This window comes from Diplotaxodon limnothrissa, linkage group LG7 (assembly GCF_057381915.1).
Source record: "Diplotaxodon limnothrissa isolate DT_005_m linkage group LG7, D_limnothrissa_male_GT1.1, whole genome shotgun sequence".
In the NCBI taxonomy this organism is placed as follows: Eukaryota; Metazoa; Chordata; class Actinopteri; order Cichliformes; family Cichlidae; genus Diplotaxodon; species Diplotaxodon limnothrissa.
The window spans coordinates 30,041,129-30,065,044 of record NC_140602.1 but is presented as its reverse complement, the minus strand read 5'-3'; the positions used below and the strand labels follow the sequence as shown (position 1 = coordinate 30,065,044).

General features: G+C 46.1%; 1 protein-coding gene across 3 annotated transcripts; it reads left to right on the top strand.

Annotated features, from left to right (window-relative positions):
• Positions 1-2,693: 2,693 nt before the first annotated feature.
• ppp3ccb (protein phosphatase 3, catalytic subunit, gamma isozyme, b) lies at positions 2,694-22,118 on the top strand. 3 transcript variants are annotated; one of them, XM_085359571.1, is made up of 14 exons: positions 2,694-3,265; positions 8,116-8,313; positions 8,557-8,681; positions 10,898-11,009; positions 11,089-11,234; positions 12,246-12,385; positions 13,879-13,956; positions 14,084-14,178; positions 14,277-14,402; positions 14,493-14,570; positions 16,810-16,894; positions 18,657-18,754; positions 19,637-19,663; positions 20,491-22,118. In XM_085359571.1, the coding sequence occupies exons 1-14, from the start codon at positions 3,214-3,216 to the stop codon at positions 20,664-20,666; spliced, it is 1,536 nt and encodes a 511-aa protein (XP_085215697.1). In that variant the 5' UTR covers positions 2,694-3,213; the 3' UTR covers positions 20,667-22,118. The 3 variants fall into 3 exon arrangements, with proteins under 3 accessions (XP_085215697.1, XP_085215696.1, XP_085215698.1); XM_085359570.1 differs by having other exon boundaries at positions 20,482-22,118; XM_085359572.1 differs by lacking the exon at positions 19,637-19,663 and having other exon boundaries at positions 20,482-22,118.
• Positions 22,119-23,916: the final 1,798 nt, after the last annotated feature.

Sequence of the window (23,916 nt, the reverse complement as noted above, 5' to 3'; positions counted from 1 at the left end):
GCTCTGAGACCTTCAGCTTATTAAAGGACACTAGATTCAGAGTTTAATGTTTGAACTTTTATTTGATGCAAGATAAAGACAAACATCACATTTCCTTTTTCATTTGTCCTGCTCCTCGCCGTGAGTGACGACGTAACACAAGGATTTGTAGTCCAGGTTTCTGGTTGCGTTTATGTTTGATGACTGAAACATCTGCTTCATCTACAGACACACAGGTATCGATGTCACGCCTGTCACTAAACATTTCCAAAGCGAGCCCTTTTCATTTTTACACTTTCATTCGCTCAGTGTTTTCACTTTCTATCACGGCCTGAATAAGGAGACGTTGGCGTGAGAACTCTTTGTGGATGAAGCCTTTGTCGTCGGGGTCGAACATTTTGATGCACGCTGCAGGCACCGACCTGTTTCAGCGACTGCTGAAATAAAAATAAGAGTGTATTTGCAGGGTGAAACACCTCAGAGCGATGGCCACCAGCAGGACTCTGTACTGTATTCTAGACGGTGTACAGAAGTTTATAAATGTATTAGTAGATCATATTTAAATATAACTATATTATAGTAGATACACAGTAGTATAATTCTGTGCTGTATTGTAGATGGTGTAGAGTAGTGTAACTTTATTGTACTACTGTTTACCATCTAGAATACAGTGTATTAACTGTATTACACAGAGTAATCCGGTTCGCTCTGTTAGGTCTCTGAGCGTTTAGCTTCATTGGTAACATTTCAAATTGTGATTTGTATAAAAAGCATAACCATGGGCTGTGAGAGAACACCTACCATCTCTGCTCATCAACTCTGATGCTGCTCTCTGATGATTTGGGGTCAGAGGCTTTATATACAGCAGCTGTCCGGGATGCAGATGCCACACAGTGATAATCTGAACTGACCAGCCCTGTGGGGGTTGAGGTGGGAGCCTTTGGTCCTGCAAAGTTCCCCTTACATGGAAAGCGCTCGGTGAAAGCTCGGCTCTCAGGAGGCCCAACAAGTGTTTCTATTTTGAGTCAAACATCAGACGCAGGAAGGCCGAGGCCACACCCGTCTCTCTTTTTATGATAAATGGCCTGTATTTGTATAGCGCTTTACTTAGTCTCTATGGACCCCAAAGCGCTTTACACTACAATCAGTCATCCACCCATTCATACACAGGTGATGGCAAGCTACATTGTAGCCACAGCTGCCCTGGGGCACACTGACAGAGGCGAGGCTGCCGGACACAGGCGCCACCGGGCCCTCTGACCTCTGACCACCACCAGTAGACAACGGCTGAAGTGTTTTGCCCAAGGACACAACGACTGAGACTGTCGGAGCTGGGGCTCGAACCGGCAACCTTCTGATTACAAGACGAACGCCCAACTCTTGAGCCCCAATTTTATTTCATTAGTTCAATGATATTTTATATGATTTTATTTTGAGTTTCAGGTGAAAAATCTCATCAAACTCTGTGATGAAACTGAGTGACTTCCGGCCCTGGACAGACTGAGAGCTATTCACAGCTCTGTGTAATAATTCAATAATACATGTTTTATTTATCACAGCATTCAGAACTCAGTTTTTTTAAAACCAGTGAACCGGTGCCGGACGCTCTCAGTGTGAGTGTGAAGCTCAGGATCACCTGAGACGTCCTGCCCTGAGACCTTCAGCTCATTAAGGGACGCCGTGTGGTCACTGCTGGCATTACCTACAGTGACCACACGGAGGCGCTGTGGTGTTTGGCTTCAGCTCTGTGCTGCGCAAAATCCATCCAACAAATACAGCACGTGACGTCAGAAACCAGGTGGCCTCTTCATCGTCATCGTGAGGAAAATAAGACCGTGCTGCAGAGCAGGTGCCGAGCTTAATTAAAAAAAAAAGATCCAACAATTTTAAATGTTTTTATCCAACAACAGGTGACAGTGAAGCACACGTGGCTCTTTGTGACGTATTTCAGATCTGCTGAGTGTGCTATCATATTCAGCGTGTAACAGCATGTAATGCGCAGCACAAGTATTACTGTGAGTGCGTTTAAATCAGACACTTCCTTGTTTTTCGCTTTATTTTATTGAAATGAGAATGAAAACTTTAAACGTTGAGAACGAAGTTTAGAATAAACACCAAGAAACCATTCTTTAGAGTTCACTGTTTGTTAAAGACTAATATTACTTTTGTCACAATGAAACTTTGGTTTTTAAGGATAATATTTTTCTTCGTAAACAGTGTATGTAATTAAACATTTTTCCAAGACAGTGTCAGAGAAACTTTTCGGCTCGGGCTTCTTATTTTATATTACGCTTATTTTAATGAATGTTCCCCCTTTTTTCATTTGTTTATTTTTAATTTTATCCCAAAGACATTGCATTTTAATTTATTTTGCCCCACAGACAGTGTTTATTTAATATTATTTTTTACTGAAACTTTTTTATTTTCCATAGTGTGTTTATTATTTAATTTTATTTCTTAAATTTTTCCGTAGGGTGTATTTTTTTATTAATGTATCTGTAATTTTTTATCCGTAATTTTATTAGAGATTATTATTATTTTCCGTACATTGTGTATTTTTACTTTATTTATCTATTCACACCGTAGACAGCAGAGTTTTTATTTATGCAGTTATTTTCCATTGACAGTGCGGTGCACGCGCTGAGTGGGCTCTGAAGGAGGCGCATTCATACCGCTTTAATACTACATTACCCACAACCCCCCGCCCGCGCTGAGCCATGTTGTAGGAAATCCGCTTGCGGCGGATTATTGTAATCCGACAGAGGGTCTGGGCGACACATCGGATCACGACAGGAAAAAACTGAAGCGCAGCGGCCTGGAACAGATGCACCTTGTCCGAGAATAACGGGATAAAGCCGAGACATGATCCGCCGCGCCGCTCGGTGCTGCTGAAGCCAGAGATCGGCGCTGCTGCCCGGGCCGCTTCCTGCCTGGACCGCGGGTCGGCATCACCGCACCGCAGAGAGGAGTAGGGCAGAGCGGAGAGGCTCCGGTTTGTCGGTGAAACGGACGCCCTCGCTCCCTCTTCCCTACCCTGGTCAGGTCTGACTCCAGCTCGACTCGGTTCGCTTGCCCTGTACGCGGAGGGACGCGCTGCCGCCGCCGCTCCCAGCCCCACCACCAGCTAGCGCGGCTAGCTCGCTCCAGCTAGCCTGCTAGCTCGTCAGGAAGAATCGGTCCAGTTTAGTTCGGAATTTCTCCTGTTTTCCGGCCCGCAGCCCGCAGGGAGGGAGCATGTCGGCCAAAGACCAGAGCAAACTCTCCACCACGGAGCGGCCCGTCAAAGGTACGTGATTGTCCGGCTTTAGAGCGCGTTCCTGGGGCAGGAAGTTGACGGGTGTCGGGGCTAATGGCTTCGCTAAATGTGAGCAGCTGGATGTCAGAGCCGCAGTTAGCGGTGATTTCTCCCCGAGCTGCCCGCTTTAACGCCTCTTCCACCAGGCAGGGGGAAACAGGCAGTCCGGCCAATCAATCAGCCCGCTAATCGATGCCGCGGCAGCTAACAACTTAGCCTTTTAGCTTAGCAGCCCTGAGCTCCAGATGTAGGTGTGCGGTGTGAGAGCCCGCCGTCAAGCCACGCTCGATGCTTGGGTTCACGCGGAAAGTCCGCACGACGCCGCGGATACCTGGATCCTGTCCGCGGGTATACACCGCCCCGTGTGCGGCAGGCAGCTGGCCTCGTAATGGTTCAGGGGTGAATAAACTGGCCTCGTCAACCCCCCGCCCCCGAATCTGCCCCGCTGTGTGTGTTTATGGAAAATGAGTTTGAAATTGAGGTTTGTGTGGAGGACTGAGCCACGTTCTGCTGCTGCGGTTTTTCTCTGCGGTGTTCAGAGCTCTCAGAGAGGCAGCAGCTGGTGCTTCACCGCTCTGCAGAACAAACACCCCCGAGACGAGCCCATCCGAGCCCGGAGGCAACCTCCTGCTCAGCATCACAGGCTCTCCGAACCCCTGCACACACACCCCACATTTAAAGACCTATCAATTTAATTTATTATAATTTAATGAAAATATTTTTATTTTATTTTTTACGTTTTATAATTCAGTTCATCTTTATTTTGGATTTTTTTTCATTTATATTTTAGTTTTTTATTGTATCATTAGTGTTTTAGTTTATATTTGAAATGTTCTGCCATTTAATTTCACAAATTATTTAGTTTATGTTATGCTATGATTGTGGCGATTTCACAGTGTATAACCACATGGTTATTATTATTATCAATCAGGAAACAATATTAATAATATTAAAATGGTGGTGGATAGTGTCTTTCTTTACTTCTGCTTTTGTTTTATTTTTGGAGTTTTTGATGGCACCTTAAAAAGTTGTTATTGCCCACTTTAGCCATCAATGAAATTATCCGGTTAGATTTAAACAGAACTTTTCATCTGCAGAAGGCTCATGAGTCTGAGAGACACTGCTCCCCACCAACATCTACTGTTTTATAAGACCTGCTTATTACACAGTAGATGAATAAAATTATTAAGTTCAATGTCGTTATCATTTCTTCATGATGAAACAGGAAGTAATGAAGCTATTAGGAGTTGTGTCTCCAAACGGGCGGCGTTGGGTTGTGAACTCTGGTTCCTGTTGAATCACTGAAGCCTAAAATAACTTCCTGCTGCTCCAAGCATCAATGAATTTGAGCGTTTTTAGCGTGTTTTAGACTCGACTGTTAGGCCGGCTAATGTATGCTGATTGATCAGGAGCACTGCACAGATGGGCCATCGCTGGAGCCCAGTTTGGTGGTTGCTGGAGAATAAAACGGCTTTCTCTCTGAGTCGTTGTGGTGTCGGGTGAAGCAGCAGGTGGGGTCATGTTTGATATGCTCACCGGGTTTGAGAAGCTTAGGAGGGCCACTGGTCATTACACAGACCTCCTTAATGCCGGTGCCGCCGCTCAGGAAGCCGATACGGCCGACTCTGATTGGATTTACCTGCTCAGAATCACCTTTGATTGTTTATCTGTGAGCACCAACACAACAACTCTTCCAGGAATATCTGGATGGATTTCCAGATCCACTCTAAGAGTTTATCAGTTCGTTTTTGAAAGTCCAGAACCTTATCCTTCTGATAAGCTGCCCTGAGCACTCAGCCTCACTGTTGGTTTTCTCTGATGACAACCTGGTTGCTGTTTGATTTGGGAATGGTCACAGAGAACAGCTCCTACTTGGATTCTGGGAATTTTCTTTGGGATGTTTCCACGTGTTGTTTGCAGCCCTGAATCAGCTCGATTGAATTATGTAATTACTTCAGGCTGAGCAGCTTGCTGCTGATGGCTGTAGTTCATCACAGCAGCCCAATCTGCAGCTTCCTGTTGAACCCTGTGTGTGTGCGCGTGCATGTGTGTTCTGGCCTTTTGGTTTAGTTACCGATGGTAATCGAATCAGTCGGGCCGTCTGCCTCGCTCGGCATGTGTAATGATTCTGTCCTCATTCATGATTGATGGAGCTGGGCTGGAGGATGCAGCAGGATTGCTCTGCTGTCCTGGCCTCTGTGATGGAGCTCCACCCTGGACCCCGTCCACTCCACCCACAGAGAATCGGGTCAGCACGGTCTCCAAAGCCTATAATCTTATGGTTATTCCATCCAACATCAAAAGGAAGGAAAATGCTGATCTGTTAAGGTGGTTAAGGTGTTAAGACTTTTTGGGGTGGGCCCGAGCACGGAGTGCCGTCTGGGGCCTGTCCCGCTCAGGGGTACACGCCAACCCTCACCCTGTACGTTCGGGCGTTGTGCAGTCAAAAAGGTGCACATCTGCAGCACTTTAAGGGTCACATGAAGTTAGACAGGTATTTGGGTATTTATGGTGTGATTGGAGCTCAGTATGAGAGACTTCACGTTAGTTTCTCCTTTCGCTGCTCTTAGCCTTGCTGTGGGTGCACCTCCTCACACGCAGAGTGGAGCAGAGGGAGGATGGGAAGGAGGTGGTAACCATCCAGGTGATGACAGAGCTGCTCCTCAGGTGTGACGCTGAAGCTAACAGGCGCTAGCGTTTGACCTCGGTTTGTGGTAGATGCGTGAAGTCGTGCAGAGGTGTTCAAGTATGAACTCGAGGCAAGACTGAAAGTAACACACACACAACTGCAGGTTATTAACAGTAATGTGAAGCTGTCAGCCCGACCTGCTCCAACTTGTGTGGATGAGTCAGTTTGGGTTATTCGGCTGTGTGGGGTTTGTTCCTGAGCAGTTCCTTTTCTCTGTCGGTCACGTTAACGTTGCTCGTTATCGATGGCTGCGTCGGCTGCAGGAAGCTGTGAGTTCATATATATGCAAACAAGATGAAAATGAGCTTCTTATCTAACGAGTTGTCATTCTCGTCCGTGCAGATGTTTGCATGGCGGCGTTAATGTGAGGCTCAGACTGAAGCCTTAGCTGTGATGGTTTGGCCTCAGACCAGTCCATAGACAGCACTGACCCCCCCCCCCCCCCCCCCCCCCCAAAAAAAAAAAAATAAATAAATAAATAAATAAAAATAAGGGAAGGGGGGTCTTCCATGTTTGGCATGTGGGCTTCAGTCCGTGGGTTCTGTCGTTGCTGTTGCTTGTTTAAGTGAAGTTTCTTTGCACTCAGGTCTGATTCTGTGTGTCCTGCTGGTGTTTGCTCGCTGGCTGCACAGACAGAAACAAGCGGCCATCTGTGCTGGGCCGGCTCGCTGCTTTGCTTATGTTTGACTGGCAGGCAGCCGCGTGGCTTCAACAGCAAACAAAGTGCGGGGCGGCGGCGGCTGAGTTTACTAAGCATCTGAGCAGTTTCACTCTTCCTGTGTCCCTCCTGCTGATGGTTATTTGAATACCGCTTCCTGCAGCGGTCGGCAACACCTCCTTTTCACAATCGTGGTTTTGTTTTTCTCTCTCTCTCTTCACACACTCCACTCTCACTTCCGAGTTGTCGGGCAGATAAATTTGTCTGGTGGGGACTCGCAGCTGCTTTTACTTCGATGAACCAGTTCACGAGGAGCTGCGACGTGATTGGCTGAACACGTGCGGCCTGGTTTGGTTTCAGAGCTGCGTGCTGAACTAGAGCGCCGTGCCAGGAGCGAGTGTTCAGGAACATTCAGTGTCTGCGTGATTGCTCCCGTCTTCTTAGACCTTCCTCTCGGTGCATCACCGTGTTTATGTCACCGCAGCAGTCAGGTGACCAAACAGCCTCTGACCTCACAGCAGGTGAACTGGGCGGTCGGAGCCGGTGTGGCGGGGAAAGGTGATAAAAACACAAAATACATGTTTGTGACCAATCACAGCGCACACTGACCCGCCTGTCTGACTGCACCGTCACTGAGTTCATGTAGACAGACACAGGTGATTCCAGGTCATAAATGTATCACATGACCTGGACCGTGCAGGTGAGAGCAGACAGTCATGTCATGTGTCCTTCTCCTCCTGCCTTTATATATTTTATATATTCTTTAACTGTGATTCTGATTCCTGCTGCAGTGCATCTGCTCGGGCTCAGCTGCTCAGTAACAGTTGTTACAGCAGCGGTTTTACAGCGTTGGTCCAAACACCTTTAAGGAACGTTAGTAACCGTGGGTGTAGAAGCTCGGCCCTGCCTGCTGGAGTCTGTGAGCAGCGACGGGTTTTCTTGAAATAAGCTGCTTGGTATTTCCTGCAGGGCTGGGCCGCGCCGCCACACTCTGCTGCTTTGTGTTCAGGACGAGCCCCGACATGCCGCGGACACCTCACCGACGCTGATCTGCCTGTGGGCCTGCGTGGTTGGCTCTGAGGTGTGACCTGGATAAGCTTGGATTTGAAGTCAGCGGGCCTGCTCTTTGCAAACAAAGCCGCGGGTACCCGGGTGATCTCAGGTGTGCTGCAAAGGCACGTCGTGACCTCGCTGATGATAAGAGCATTCCTAACGAGGCGTTATCTGAGCGTGGGAATGTTACAGCACAAAAACAGCCAGAAAACACCCGAACAGGGGACCAACCTTTATTAAAGATTACAGCAAGCGATCACCTGTCAGCAGGACAGGAATACGAGTTCCTGTTCAATATCATTAAATATCATCATTAAAAAGTATCAATTCTGTCCCTGAACAACAGCATGGAGCCCCTTTAAACTAAAGGGTGAAGGTTTTGTGTGTTCTGTATGAGGTCACAGTGTAACCGTGTCCCTTCTCTCTTTCATCTCTCTGCAGCCGTGCCGTATCCTCCTGGAGACCGCCTGACGGTCAAAGAGCTGTACGTGGACGGGAGGCCCAGTTTGGAGGTGCTCAAGGCCCATCTGGTAAAGGAGGGTCGGCTGGAGGAGGAGACGGCCCTGCGGATCATCAACGAGGGTGCCGCCATCCTCCGGCAGGAGAAATGCATGCTTGAGGTGGAAGCCCCCATCACAGGTAAAGCCTCGCCTTGACCCCGCCCACTTGGTATGTCAGCGACGTGCAGAGACATTTAAAGATGTCAGCTGAGAATTTATCACCAGCATGTTTTCCTCTTTGTTAATGATGAAAGAACACGGTCTGCTAACGCTAATGTTACAGCTTTGCATGAGCGACAGCTCATAATCATCCTCCTCTCAGCTCAGCCTGTGTCTGAAAGCGGCTGTAGTAACGCTGAGCTTGTTGTGTTTGTATGTGCAGTGTGCGGAGATGTCCACGGTCAGTTCTTCGACCTGATGAAGCTCTTCGAGGTGGGTGGGTCCCCCAGCACCACCCGTTACCTGTTCCTCGGGGACTACGTAGACCGAGGCTACTTCAGCATCGAGGTGCGTGTCTGTAGCTTCCTCGGCACAGGAAAGAAATGTCATTTGTTGCCTTTTTATACTTTTTGTGCTCTTGTTTTGTCTCTTTTTCATTATTTTTTTTGTTTTTTGGGTCACTTTGTTTGTCTTCGGGTTGTTTTCTTCCTTTTTTGGCTCTTGTTTTCGGTCTTTCTTTTGTGCTTGTCTTGAATCTTTTTTGGGTTGTTTTGTGGGTATTAGTTGGCAGTTGGGGCTTTCTCTCATTTATTCGTTAGCTCCTGCGTACTTATACCCGTCCAGGTTTGCTGTGCGTCTTCAGCCTTCCTGGGTGTTGTGGGAGTGTGTGCAGAGCTCGGAGTCGTCTTGTTTATTGTGTTGGAGTTGTCAGGATGTGTTGGTACAGAAATCCTGGCGTGACATTTGGAGACTCGGCCCGCACGGCTCTGCAGGGCATCTTTAAATAGTCATGGGTAATAAAAGGCACACTGTTTGCCCCCTCGCCGCCCTGACTGCCACACCCACTCTTCCACACAAACACACCCTGCTAGACACACACACTTACACAAACACACAAACTCAAACTCCAGCTGCGCCCCATCAGAGGGAGCACCGGGCGTCTTCTGGCATGGAGCTGCTGACATTTGTATGGCTGCCGTCGTGCTTCCTTGTTTGGGATTAGTGGACATCCTGGAGCTGCTCCTCCTCCTCCTCAGCTCTGCCTGGACCTCAGAGACGCCGTGTGTCATCGTCCTGTTTCAAAGTCACACTCAGTTTGCAGCAGCAGATGCTTGACTGAACTCTGTTAGTTTAGAGGTCATTTGTCTTCATAAAGACTCGTTTTCCAGACGACTCAACAGCCGCAGACCGAACGGCGTGCTGCGTGTCCCGACTCTGAGTCACGGCTGAATCAGCTGATTGCTCTAATGTCTTTTGTGTTTTTTGACCTTTTCAGACATTTAATTGGGCAGAAAAAGTCTCTCAGAAGTTTTAACTGCAGCTCAAATCTGAGTGTTTAGTCATACCACATGATCATGGCAGCACCGCATGCTTCAGTTCCTGTGACGTCCAGCACAGGCAGCAGTGAGTCGGCCCCCGTGTTAAAACGTTGTAGCACAAATAAACATGTTTGCAGACTGATGCACAAACTGTTTGCTCTCTGGAGAAAAGACAGTTTTGCCGATTATCCATAAACTAAGAGGAATCTCATTTACTGCTAAAAATCTTCACTTTTTAGCCACAAACCAGAAATTCTTGAGGTCGTCTCCTCTCTTTGAGGTTGTGTAGTTTTATTTTGTCTTGCTGTTTTCCTGCTGTTCTCTCCAGTCTCATCTTTCAAAGGCTGAATGGTGAAGCGTGCCGCTGCTCTTTTACTAACAAAGGGAACACGAGCGTAAAGTCACCCATGTCTGACACAAGCCGTGGCTTTACCAGCGCCATGAAGTTACATAATTGCATGTAGGAATGACAGCGTGCACGCAGCCCGACTCCAACACTGGTTATTCTTCTCGTCTTCCTCTGCGCTCGGCTCAGTTGAACAGCTCGACGCCTTCAGAGCAGAAAAAACATTAAATTGAAACAGGTGGTGCACAAAAACACAGGAGTGAGTGGCAGCTGAAAGGATCCGTGGGTTTGTTTGGAGGTTGAGGATGACGTCCGTCAGCTGCCGGTTTACTGCATGTCAGTGCTTCAGCAGCTCTTTCCCTGATGGAGATGAAGGTTTCTCCATGATACTCGTATTCCCTCTGCACCGAGAGTTTCTGCTCGAGGACTGTCGGCCACGGCCTGTAGCGATCAATAATGGCATCGACTAATCCCCCATAATTAATGAATCTGTCAGAGTCAGTAAACAGCGGCGGATCATCTCACAGCGTCGGGCTGCTGTTAGTCATCTCACAGCCTGCAGACCTCCTCCTCTGCCGGCCTCCACCTTCAGTCATGGCGGTGAACCGGGAATGATAATCCAACGTTATCATCCTGATTATTATGTCACATTCAGCGTAAACCTTTTATGTTTGTGCTTTATTTTCACCATGACGGTGTTGCCTCTCCCCACCTTAAAATCTCACATCACTCACAACAACAGCTGGACTGTTTAACTGAAGGAGAATTTGGACCCAGGAGCGGTTAACTCCATCAGTCTTAGAGAACTGTTCACGTGGAGTCAGGTGATGGTGTTTCTCACGATTATCCGTGTGTGTGTGTGTGTGTGTGTGTGTGTGTGTGTGTGTGTGTTACTGCAGTGTGTACTGTACCTGTGGGCCCTGAAGGTCAACCATCCCAACACCCTCTTCCTCCTCAGAGGCAACCACGAGTGCCGACATCTCACAGAGTACTTCACCTTCAAGCAGGAGTGTAAGTGTTTGTCCTCACACACCAGCATCAGAGACCGCTTATCTGACTGCAGCTGACCTTGGTGTGTGTGCGTTTCCAGGTAAGATAAAGTACTCTGAGCGTGTATACGATGCCTGCATGGAGGCGTTTGACTGCCTGCCTCTGGCCGCCCTCCTCAACCAGCAGTTCCTGTGTGTGCACGGAGGTCTAAGCCCTGAGATCACCTGCCTGGATGACATACGAAAGGTGAGATGTGTTACATCACGAAAGGGCTGACAGCCAGAGTCTTCAGTAGGCACGTCACTGATAGTCTGAAGTTTTGCATTTTTCATCGGTTTCTAATAATAACGTAAATGTTTGTAAATGTTTATAAACCACAAGCCTGAATCTGACTTCACTGACTTCTCTGTTTACGACATGTGCTGGCCCATGGCTGGCTTACTGGGGTCAGCCAATCAGAAGAAAGTGTGCTTTTAGGGAGGAGGGCCTTAGGAAGAGTGAGAGAGTTATTGAGAGAGAGTTTGGCTCTTGTCCCAAAAGGCTGATTCTGTTCATCTGGACATGGCGTTTTTAGTGGGAGAAGCTTTCGTCACTCATCCAAGTGACTTCTTCAGTCTCAGCTGACTGCAGGTTTCCACAATCTTATAAACAGTACATTTACATAATGACTGAAACCAGCCCACTGAAGGAACAATGGGGCTGTGAGGTCAGTTCCTTGATCCTTAATGAGTGATGAGTGACAAAACATTTCTCCCACTGAAAACGCTACGTCCAGATGAACAGAATCAGCCTTTTGGGATTTACTTACCTGGATGATTGAGAATGCATCAAGATATTAGAAGAGCCGGCAGGCGAAGAATCAGAGCTGGAAACGATTTACTCTTCTTGGTGGTGGTTTATAAACACATTCTCTTTTAGAGAGGTTTCACAATGAGCTCACCTGAAACTCTGGCTGATTGGGACCCACACCCAGTTTCACACCTTGGCTCAGGCGATTAGAGGATCATCAGGGGGTCCTTTTGTCCCTCTGTGGGGGGGACACTCCCACGAGGTTTAAATCTGGGACTCCCCACCATTTGACCTTAGAACTGAAGAAGCTTCTCGGATGAGAGGTGAAACGTCTTCAAGCAACTTAAAGAAGTCCAGACGCTTTTCTTTGCAAGCTCCTTTGACTACGATGACCTGGATGACTGAGAACCTCACAGACACATTCTCTTTTAGAGTTTAAATTATCTGAAATTTTCCTGTTTTTTCCAGCTGGACCGGTTTAAGGAGCCTCCGGCATTCGGGCCAATGTGCGACCTGCTGTGGTCAGACCCGGGCGAGGACTACGGCTCAGAGAAGACCCAGGAACACTTCTGCCACAACAGTGTCAGAGGATGCTCTTATTTCTACAGGTACAAGCCACGCTGCTGCCGCCCGAGCACCAAAAAGCAGAGCGCTCTGTTAATCCGAGCTGATTAAAGCTTTTACAAACAATGGCTTATCTGTGGATAAGTGAGTGCCGTTAAATCTGCTGTCACACAGATACTGAAAATAAATATTAGCATTCCCTGCTCTGTCTTAATAGTTAAGCTGAATCTGCAGCGTTGACACTGCTCGGAAGTCACAGGGCGACGAAAGCTGCTCCTAAGCCTCTTTTATCCACCATTAGTTTGTTTCAGTAGCTCAACATTTACAGAACTCATTACAGCGAGCATGTTTGTGGCCGTCTGGCCTTTATTACCGAGTCAGCACACACAAACCTGAGTGAGCATCTGGGTCGCTTCAGACGGCGTCTCAGACCCATCACTGGACACGACTGACTGGGAGGATCCACACAGACCCACACCACTACAGGAAGTAAAGACGGCCTTACTTAGGGTGGAGGCCACATATACAGTGAGAGAAAAATGTGACGCTGCATCGATTTTAACGTGAAATAATTCAAGAACAGAGGCAGCAGCATCAGAAGTTTACTTCCCGTCTCTATTTTTAGGGTCAGAAAAAAGGTCTGTGTTTTTTTTTTTTTTTTTTTTGTTCTGGTTTTTTTTTAAACGTTGCTCAATAAAAGTCTGCTCCTATCAATCACCGATACAGGAAGTGTATCCTTTATTAAAGTAAACCGATAGCTCCCTGCAGTTTTTAAGACAGAATGTTTTCTTGCACTTCCTGACGCGAAGCATCGGTGACCTCTGCTGGAGGTTTCATCCTGTTAAATGGGAGTTTTTTCTCTCAAATGTCGCCAAGTGTTTGCTCAAAGGGTGTCATGTGATAACTGTGGGGTCTTTATTAAGCTCCCTGAGTTAGCTGCTGTTGTGATTTGGTGTTATACAAAAATAAATTGAAATGTTCCTCAACTGTAAGCCTCGGGCTGCATGATGCTGGTGGCCTCAGGCTTAAACTCAGGTTTAAGTGATGATTGTGTGACATCACCTGCACACCTGACCCATGCAGACTGAGCTTCATGAAGGCGCCTCCATCTTCTTTAATGTGTGGTTTGCTGAATGAATCATCTCCTTGAACTTTAGTCAAGTGATGAAGGGGATTCATTTCTGGGCTTTGCTTTTACTTGAGTGAGTGTGGATTAAAGAAAAAAACTCAGGAAGTGTGTGTGTGTGTGTGTGTGTGTGTGTGTGTGTCTGTGTGGATCTGATCCCCCCCCCCCGGTGTAAAGCCCCGACCTTAATTAATCCTAATTTTAGCGCTTTCAGCATCGCTTGTCATACTCAAGTTTGAGCAGCCCTCTTAGCTGTCATGGTAACTGCGGTGGGTTGGAGGAGGCGGTTCTGATGCTCATCACGTTCAGTGAGATCACCTCCATCTGTGTGTGTGTGTGTGTGTGTGTGTGTGTGTGTGTGTCTTGTAAAAGCCGTTCTTTAAAACTCTTCTTGTTGTGTGTGTGTTTCAGTTACCCGGCAGTCTGTGACTTTCTGATGAACAATAACCTGCTGTCTGTAATACGAGCACATGAAGCTCAGGACGCTGGGTGAGTTCATTACGGCTGTTTATAAACAAAAGTGTGTTTTCATGACCGTGTGTGTGTGCGGCCTGCCCCTCGTGGATTTTAGAGGAAGTGCAGTGTTTTTAAAGCACCGTCCATTTTTCTCCGGCAGGTATCGAATGTACAGGAAAAGTCAGACGACGGGGTTTCCTTCTTTAATCACAATCTTCTCGGCTCCCAACTACCTGGATGTGTACAACAACAAAGGTAAGAGGACCAGAGGAGGAGGGAAACCATGGCAGCAGGAGGCAGGCTGATGGAGTCAAGATAATGAGTGTGTGTGTGTGTGTGTGTGTGGTCCTCAGCGGCGGTGCTGAAATACGAGAACAACGTGATGAACATTCGGCAGTTTAACTGCTCCCCTCACCCTTACTGGCTCCCCAACTTCATGGATGTCTTCACCTGGTCTCTGCCCTTCGTTGGAGAGAAAGGTGAGGGTCAAAGAGGAGGGAGGATCTTTCTAAAGTTTGCATTCTGTGATAACCAATCAGACATGCCGCTGTGTGTGTCCTCTGAAACAGTGACGGAGATGCTGGTGAACGTGCTGAACATTTGCTCCGATGACGAGCTCCTATCCGAAGCCGACGACACGGGCGAGGGTAAGAACGCCTTTAGCCACACCCATTTAGTTTCCACACATGCTCAGTAAGGCTCGGCCTGCACGGACGGCAGTTTGGCACCTTTGCATTTCTTGCCATGTTAGGTTCACATGGTCACGAGGGTGTCGCACATACCTCCTGCAGCAGGTTCACACGTTTTATTTTCACTGTCTTCACAGTGAATTCTGTGCGGTTTTCTTAGATAAAGTGCAGCTCGCAGCAGTGAGACAGGATATCAGACTATCCTTGAACACACGACACTGACCTCTGATGGCGGTGATAAAAACACGACTCTGTGCTGAAAGCTTTAGTTTTCTTACAGTCGAGCTGATGTAAAGTGGATCTGATCCATGTCTCTGCTGTTCCAGTGGGACTTTCATGGTAAAATATCTAATCATGAGCTCAGTCTGTGTTCAGTAATCTCTGTGAGCCCAAAGCTCAGCATGCACACTGCTCTGAACACCCAGTTTACCCCTTTTTTTTCCCTACTTTTGGATCTCTGTGATGTCATAGAGAGCAGGGCTGAGATGTTCTGGTTTAGATCAGCTTCACTGGAAGTGCTGTATGCCAGCCAGATGGTGCTCTGGGGTGTTTTATTAGCTGCTGACAGGCTGACTGTGGAGGCCGGCGAGTCAGAGAAGCCTTAAAAAAAAAAAAAAGTTGTCAGTAGTATCTGGCGTGTTGCCATGGCGACCTGCAGCGGGTGCTTAACACTGAATGTAAATGAATCAGATGCGTTGGGGCCCAGGGAGGAAGTGAAACCCTGAGGGAAGTCGATGTGTGGCGGCAGCTGTTAGAACGAGTTTGGCTCATAACTGCGAGAGCGCAGTCGCTATTAGCCCCGCCTCCTCTGTGGTTCGCTGATTATTACTGTGATAATCTCTGCTAACAATGAGACGGTTATGAGGAAGATGAAGGAGATACCTGCTGTGGGGTTTACAGTCTTACTGATTCAGGAAGAAATAAATGTTTTATTCCGTCAGAGTTACAGGTCAGCTCAGATTATCACTCATCCTCTGAATTAATCATTAATGCTCAGAACACTTCAGCAGGTCTCTGAAAGGAAGACGACATCGAGCTGTGTGCGTGTGCATTAAACACTCAGGTTATCACAGCTTCCTCTAGTCTTGGATCTTTGTGATGTCACAGAGAGTCAAAGTTTTGTTTACCAGGGCAGACAATCAGAACATGGTTTCCTTAAAGGAAGATGAGCTAAAAAAAGCTTGTTTCAGAGTGAGCTGAGGCTCAGGATCAGATATAGAAGCATTATTCTGAATTGTGCATACAAAGCTGCTCTACGAGTGTTCAGGAATAAAAACCTGGAGCAGGAAATGGGCAGAACTGTGAATCCACTCCGACAGCTCGATCAGTGTCGGCCTGAAGCTCAAGAAACTGAGGAAACTATTTTTAAATAGTCTTTACTTGTGTGGACGGGGAATGATGAAAAAAGAGGAGCCTGTTGGGTATTTTTGAATGATGAGCTCTGGAATTAAATTAAAAAAAAACTCCGGAAAATAAACTGGATCAAATTTACTGCAGCAAACTGAGATTGAAAGAAAATGTTTTTAACTGTTAAAAGTCCAAAATGTATTCCCTCAATCACATTTACCAAAGACAGCTACTTTTCTAGGGCGCTTCCGGCCCCTGGGCCTTATGTTTGACACCCCTGGGAGAAACAACTTGAACTATAAATGTGTCATAATGCTTTAAACTTACTGAAAACTCGCTGCATGGGTGACGTGCTCGGGTTCATTGGGTTTAAATATGTCTGTGCATCATCTGTTTTCTCGTGTGACGGTTCACTGAATTTGTGAAATTTTAGACCAATTTGTTTGCTTAAAAATATACTTTTCCTCTGCTCAAATTATTATGTGGTAGTTAGAAGTTCCCATCAGGTCATAACTAGTCTGCACATTCGGTGTATTTTTCTATGCATGTGACTTTTTTAAAGTCTGTGTATTTGTTATTTCTGTGCACAAGTTACTTATTTCTGATTTAAGGCTGGTTCACACGGTTGAATTCTCCGACCCAGCTGCTTGGCTCTGAGGTTTTTCTCACTGTGTTCTGCAGATGTCTTGGTTAAATCCAGTTCTGCCTCAATTTCTAAAAACAGTCAGACTCGCATCTTGATATCCTTACGAACGTTTCGTCGACCCTGACAAGCTTCCGCAGTATAGATCGAGTTCTTCATTTCAAATGCCACCAAACTTTTCAAGACTTTTTCCATTCTGCTCCTCAGGTGGCGCTCCGGCTGTCAGGAAGGAGGTGATCAGGAACAAGATCCGGGCGATTGGAAAGATGGCTCGCGTCTTCTCCGTGCTCAGGTGTGTTTTATATTCCTGAAGGTTTGGGTGAAGTTTATACTGCAATGAGACTCTTTAACATCAGGGCCATGTTTAGAAGCAGGAGACGGTTTAAGTCCTTTTTCTGTACGATTTCTTTCTTTCTTTTTTTAATCGTCACTCTAAAATGTGGAATAAAGAGGTTGTTGGAGCACGGTACTGAGAGTTTTGCTCCACTTTGATTTAAGGCTAATGAGTTTCTCAGTCGTTTACATTTGTCCTCCTTTGATTCTGTGGAAGTGTGTCAGAATAATTTGTCCTTAAAGTGTGACTGCTCCTCTTCAGAAAATGTCTTGCTGTTATTTTAAGGCTCAGGAAAGCATCGCAGGCTCCTTATCTTCAGTCCGTCTTTATGACTGAGTTGATCTCTATCAGCAGTTTAATTCTACTTCTGTTTGCACTCACTTCTTCAACCGAGAACTTTGTTTCATTACAGCTTGGTGTCTTTTTACTGAAGTGCAAATCATAAAATGAAAATTAGGACTATAATAAAATCAAATGAAACGGTCCCACACCCAGGATATCAGATATGATATAAAACCACAGATACAGACACGTGCAAAGAACAAAAGCCTGAAAAAACAGGTCAAGTTTAAACCAGTTAACCAGATGTATATTGGCCCGTGTACGGGAATCTGAACAGCTCAGCAGCGTTTCATTGGACCTGCTGCTAACAGAAGCTCATTAATGCTTTCTAAACTAACAGGTTTAACAGATATCTGCACATGAATATTTAGACATGTTGGGAAATGGACAGTCTTTGGTACCAGAAGCGTTCTGAATTCTGATTGGCTTTGGCTATAATCAGGCGAAAAGTCGGTGTGGTTTGGACAAAGTCGGACTGATAAGGTGGGATTTTTTTCACACCTAACCAACACAAACGAGGGTGTGTTTGCCTGGTATTTAGACTTGGCTTCAGTTACTCGGGTTTGACCTAAACAAATATTATGTTTGAACAAATCAGTTTGTTGTACAGTTTGAGTAATTTAGTAGAACTAAACATTTAGTTCAGCCACAGATGAATTCAACCCTGACTTCTTTAGAGAACTGACATCAGCCGAGTAGGAACAAATAGCCGTGTGTTGTCTGGATAGAGCAGCACCTTTATTATTTATTATTTATTTATTAGAAGGGTGAATAAAAAAATTGCAGCAGGCCAGTGATTGACCACGTCTTTCAGCTTTTATGTCTTTATGAAAATCACTTCATGTTTCAGTTATTTTTGCAAATCCCGTCATCTGCAGTAAAAGACTAAACAGGTGACTTGTCTCCTGGTGGAGAGGAACAAGCTTTCCTCAGAAAACTGAGAAAGAGGTTTGCATGTGTTTGCATCTCAGTGTGGTTGCTAATAAAGAGTACCTCCACCTAAGCAGAGCTTAAAAAGGCTCCCAAGCTGGAGCTCTACAAACGTGCTTTGTTCCTAGTTTCTGCTGTGTTGGCACACAGGAAACACACAGGAGGCTATGAAAGGTTGTGTGGAGCTTTGAGCTCTGGTTATATCATAAACAATAATCTGGAGAGCTAATCTGGTAGAATGTTGGTGAACCTGGTCAGGAGGAGTCCTTGTTTCTTCTTTCAGGTTTGTTGTGCAGCAGTGACCTCCTCCTCCCATCTGTGCTGTCTCTGAAAACATCACGCCGTCATATTTAGACTTCCTGTCTGGAGGCTTTTGAAGTTAACTGTGCCTCATCGGTGACACGATCAGCTGACACTCTCTAATGATGTTGTGTTTGTGTGTCGACAGAGAGGAGAACGAGAGCGTACTGCAGCTGAAGGGGCTGACCCCGACGGGGACGCTGCCCCTCGGTGTTTTGTCCGGCGGTCGGCGGACTCTGCAGAGCGGTGAGTGCGAGCGCAGCGGAACATCCCACCAAACACTAACCCAGAGTCCAGCTAACACTAACCGCCCCATGCCTGCACTCACACCGAGAGACTAACCGCCGAGAAACTGCCCCCGCCTCATCAGCATGTAGCCTGGCGGAAATGTCGAGTGTCCTCAATTCTCCTGTGACGGACCAACCTGTGCACATCTCTGCAGCACACTGGCCTTCAAAGACGAACGGCTGCAGGGAGAGCAAGCACATATCAAACTACATTTACTTATTTTCATGGATTAATGGCTAATTATACTTATTATTACAAAGCCTGAAAACTTCACCCACACTCCTGGTCCTGATCTGGTCATGTAGATCACTTCATCAGCTGCAGCTTGTGGCAATATTCCAGGTTATATGTATAACGTCTGTATTTATGGAGGTGAATTCATATTAAATGTAAAAGTAGTCGCCTGAACCTCGACCTTTTGTCCCCCTGGTAAAAACCATCATCACCAGGGTCAGACTAACCAGCGGGTCTTACTTCAGAGCAGGGTAGGTCGGAGTTGGCGGCATGAACTTTGCACCACTGAATCAGGACCGATTGGGAGCTGCGTCACGTTTAGACGCCAAAATCGTCACTTTGATATGACGGTAGAGTCAGGCGCGGGTGGCTTGTCTTTGCGGTTTCCGACAGACCCCCATAAACCCAATGAAGATGTTAGCTGTGCTCTAATCTCGGACTCTGTGGTCAGGATGGTGGGGTGGTGGGGGGTGGGTGGGGTTGTATGATGATTGACTCCATGTTAACAGGACTGATAACGTGACTGACTGAATGCATTGATATATAATGTTCCCACTCTCTCTCCATTGGTTTTTTGGCATGGCACTTCTACTCACGCTTACACAGCCACCGTAGAGGCAGAAGAGGCACGAGGTATGCAACCGACCCTCCGACTCTCTGTGTGACTGTCTGTGTTCACCCACTCTGAAATATGTCTGTGCTGTTGGTGTCTAATGTTCAACCTGAACCTTTTATGAGCTAATGTGAGAGCTGATTATTGATCACCTGTTTCTTTGTCTTCATGCTGTCTTTGTCCTGTTTCAAGTAAGTTTCCTCACCTTCTCTTCGTGTTTTTAAAAGTGACTGTTTGTGCAGCGGGTCAGAAACGAGCCAGCAGGACAGCAAAAGTTCACACACAAGTTCTAAAATAAAAAGTGAAATATTTTTAATGATGTTACACGCTAATAAAATACTGTAGTAAAATACTAATCTGTTACTAAAATTTAAAATGTTAAATGGTAAATAATAAAATATCTAAATAATATTAACATAATTGCCATAATTATATATTACTAATTAGAAATATCCTTAAAGTACAAAAATATTGCTGAAAATAATTTTGATTAAATGTTTTCTTTACATTTTTGACAATTTATTTTATAAATTAAATGGAATTTGTTAAAAGTAATAGAAGTATTTTACTGAAATTTTAAAGAAAAATCTCAAAATTATTTTAAAATATTTCTTAAAACTGGAAAGTTTTTTTACACAATAACATGATTTTTTTTCACCAGATATTTATTTTTAGGAGAAATCGTTGAAATGTGTCATAAAATATTAGCATTACGTGCAGACATTGAAAATACATTTTAAAGTAAAGCTGGACGGCGGCATCCAGCGCTGGCGGTGACCTTCTGACCCGGCTGTGCTTGACGTCTCCTCGTGTCTAACCTCTTCCTGTTTCCTCGCAGCCATTCAAGGCTTCAACCCGCAGCACAAGATCCAGAGCTTCGAGGAGGCGCGAGGGCTGGACCGCATCAACGAGAGGATGCCGCCGCGTCGCGAAAGCAAGCAGCACGAGGCCCCGCCCTCCCTCAACAACCTGCCGGCGAGCACCGGACCCCCGGACAAGAACGGCACCAACGCTCAGGCCTAGACCCTCCCCCTCCTCTCCCTCCTTCTCTCCTTCCCTGCCTCCTTTCCTTTCCTCCCCTCCCTCCTCCCTCCGTCACGAGCGGCAGACGAGGCCGTTCAGTCCGAGCGACTCGCCGCGCTTTATTTATTACATCATCGGTTAAATATCGTAGATCCAGACTGAACAGGAAAAGTCTCAGCGCCGCTCGATGCCTCCAATCAGGAGGCAGCTGGTACTTGATGCCACACCTTCGTATCAGCCACACCTCTTTTTCTTCTTTGGTCCGGGGAGGAAGTGACGCTCATTCAAACGCTGTGTTCGTGCCCACACACACACACACACACACACACACACACACACACACACACACACACACACACACACACACACACACACACCCATCCTTTCTTATGCCAATGATAGTGTGACTGAGCTCCGCCGAGCGAGTATTTACATTTATAATATATGTATATTTTAATTGTTCCCTCTTTTCAATGTGATGTTTTGTTTTTTTTTTTTATAACATAGACTTAGGCTTTAACTATCCAGGTGGGAGGGGGCGGAGCGAGAGTGGAGGTGTGGAGGCAGTGGAGGGAAAGAGTTGAAGGTTCTGCTTTATTAAAACTGAGTTTCTGAGCTGAAGCTCCTAATTCTGGAAAAACGACTCGAGCCTCCCCGGCCGGTTGAACTTCAGACAGATCTGTTATATTCCGATATTTTGGAAAAGCCGGGAACGCGTCATGCTCCTGTTTTACAGGAGTGAGTTTAACATGGCCTCCACTGGCGCTCCAGCGCGTTTTAGTGAAATGCACCTTTACAAATCCATCGCAGCTCTTTGGGAAAATTGTTATAAAAGAATTATATTAAAATCATTGGTCAAAAATATCTGAGAAAAATGGAAATGACAGCCTGAGAAAATATTTTAATGAATTAAAAACTCAAAAGAGAATTCTGCCAAAACAAATCAGAGAAAATCTGAAAATTATAATTTGTGAAACTTGTGAGAGGAAAAAAAGTTTAAAAAAAAGTGTACATAAATAAAGTCATCTGTTAATAAATGGCTTGAGTGCTGACGCAGAATAAAGCTGAATCATTTAACATGACGGCAGTCAGAAACCACCGATCCTCCTAGTCTCTGAGCTGGATGTAAATAATAATCATAATCATCAATATTAATAATTTACGTCATTTTTGATTGAAATTGATTGAGACCGGCAGTTTTAGTAGAACAGAAGAGCCCTTCACACAAAGAGGAGGAGGGAGTTTCAGGTGTGCTTCAGGTGTGATGAGGACCTGCGTGGGTTTGATTTGACTCTTGATTTATTTTTGGTGGGGGGGGGGTTTGCCGGGCCTCATTTCTCAGAACATATCTCACCGAATGTACAGAGAGGAAAAAACATCTGGATGTTTGTCTGTAAGCAGCTGGATTTGGATCTCTGTAGACGTTTCACTCATTCAATAAAAACTCAACAACAGCTGCTCAGTGTGTGTCTGTGTGTGCTTTGGTCTCAAGGACGCCGTCTGTGTGCGAACAGGTCGCCGAGCAGCTGCCAATCAGAGTGCGGCGTGGGAGGTGGTCCTTTGTGCAGCTTTTATCTGTTACCAAGCAACGCAGACTCTCCACATCATCACCTGCTGCTCACTCCACGTGAAGTAGCTCGCAGCCAGGCGGGAAAGGCTGACGATGATTCAATTTAATTAAAAAAATAAAATATGGTGGTGGGGGTGTTTGGACTGCTCACAGCAGAAACCGTCAACAGCGAGCTGGGAGGTGTGACGCTGTAGTAACAGGAAGAGGCATTTCCAATCTCCTGTGACTCGGTCATACCTGACACAGCAGGAGATCTGCTGCTTGGACTTCTGGAGAACCAAAGGAGATGAGCACACAGAGGTGTTCAGATGAACTTTGACCTTTCAGGCTGTGTTTTCCTGCCAACATTAGTGCTGTGAGCTCAGTGTAAATGATTTGACTCCCGTCTTTGTTTTCAATGAGTAAAAGCAAGGGTGTCAAACGTAAGGTGCAAGGGCCAGATCTGGCTCGGGAAAGTCTTTGATCCGGCCTGCTGGATGTCTTTGGAAAATGAAAAATTATAAATGAATAAAGAATATAAAAACTTTCACTGTGAATGAACAGGAACTTTCTGTGTTAAAATTACAGAGCTTTGCTGTAATTTTACACATTTCTCAGTTTAAGCTCAAACAGTCGCGCTGACAGATTTCTTTCACTTCCTGCGACGGCATTTTTTTTCATCGTGTGGAAAAACTTTCTCATGTTCAGTTAAACTTCTCACACTGACAGGGAGCAGCTATGAGTTCGACATCCCTGCTGGGGAGAGATGTAGACTGGACGTTGGATAATGATGGTGGTGGTGGTGATCATCATCATCATCATGATGATGAAGGCAGAAAAACCCAAAGATCCAGAGAGAGGGTGGGGTCGAGCCAGAGGTGGAGGTCAAAACTGTGATAGGATGATAAAAGTGGAAGCTAAGTAAGAACCCAGTTCTGAATGTGTGAATGCCTCAACACTGACAACCAGTCCTGTCCCTGAGCCGTGTGGTTGGAACTGGTTCCAGTCTGAGCTCTGGTATGCAGGTACGGAGGACTTTTATGGTGAAAATGTGTGAAAAAAAGACTCGAGAGACAGACGTTACTCTGCAAGTTTATTGGTCTCCGTTATATCAGAGGACAGAAACAGGACTGCGAGGGATGGATGAGACGGCACAGGTGACACCAGGTGAGCTAGCAGGAACTGCAGGTGTGTGTGGTCTGAACTCCACGTGGAGTAATATTTAAAAACAAACTATACAGCCAAAAATATTTTCAACAAGATTTCCAAAATAAAACGCTTCACAGTAGCAGACAAATGCAGAAAAAATACAATCATCCAATAAATAAAAGCTGCATGTGGTTAATCATTACAATCAGCTGTTAGACCCGGACTGCTACCATGAAGCTGCAGGACCACAATCACCACCACGAGCAGCCTGCTTCTCTGCAGCTGACAGAACAGGCTGGGCAAGCTTAGAGCGCCCTCAGCTGGGCCTCCAGGGGAATTACAGCCAGCCTGAAGCAGCCCGGAGGGTTTCAGACTTCCTGAAGCCTCTGCAACTCCCAGAGCTGTTCTGAAGATCTGTGAAGGATTGTGGAAGAGCTGCAGGCTTCCGTGATAACGGGCCGTCACTAAAAAGAAAGCTCTCTAAATAAAGATCATGATCCTCCTGAACCTGAGGTTTGACTAACAGACCCAGGATATGCTGGAGATTGAGGT

Excerpts from the sequence above, each read along its gene's own strand:
- ppp3ccb (XM_085359570.1), top strand. The coding sequence starts at position 3,214 with ATGTCGGCCAAAGACCAGAGCAAACTCTCCACCACGGAGCGGCCCGTC. Across the intron at positions 13,957-14,083 it reads CATGAAGCTCAGGACGCTGG|GTATCGAATGTACAGGAAAA; the intron begins GTGAGTTCATTA and ends TTTCTCCGGCAG. Across the intron at positions 19,664-20,481 it reads AGAGGCAGAAGAGGCACGAG|CCATTCAAGGCTTCAACCCG; the intron begins GTATGCAACCGA and ends GTTTCCTCGCAG.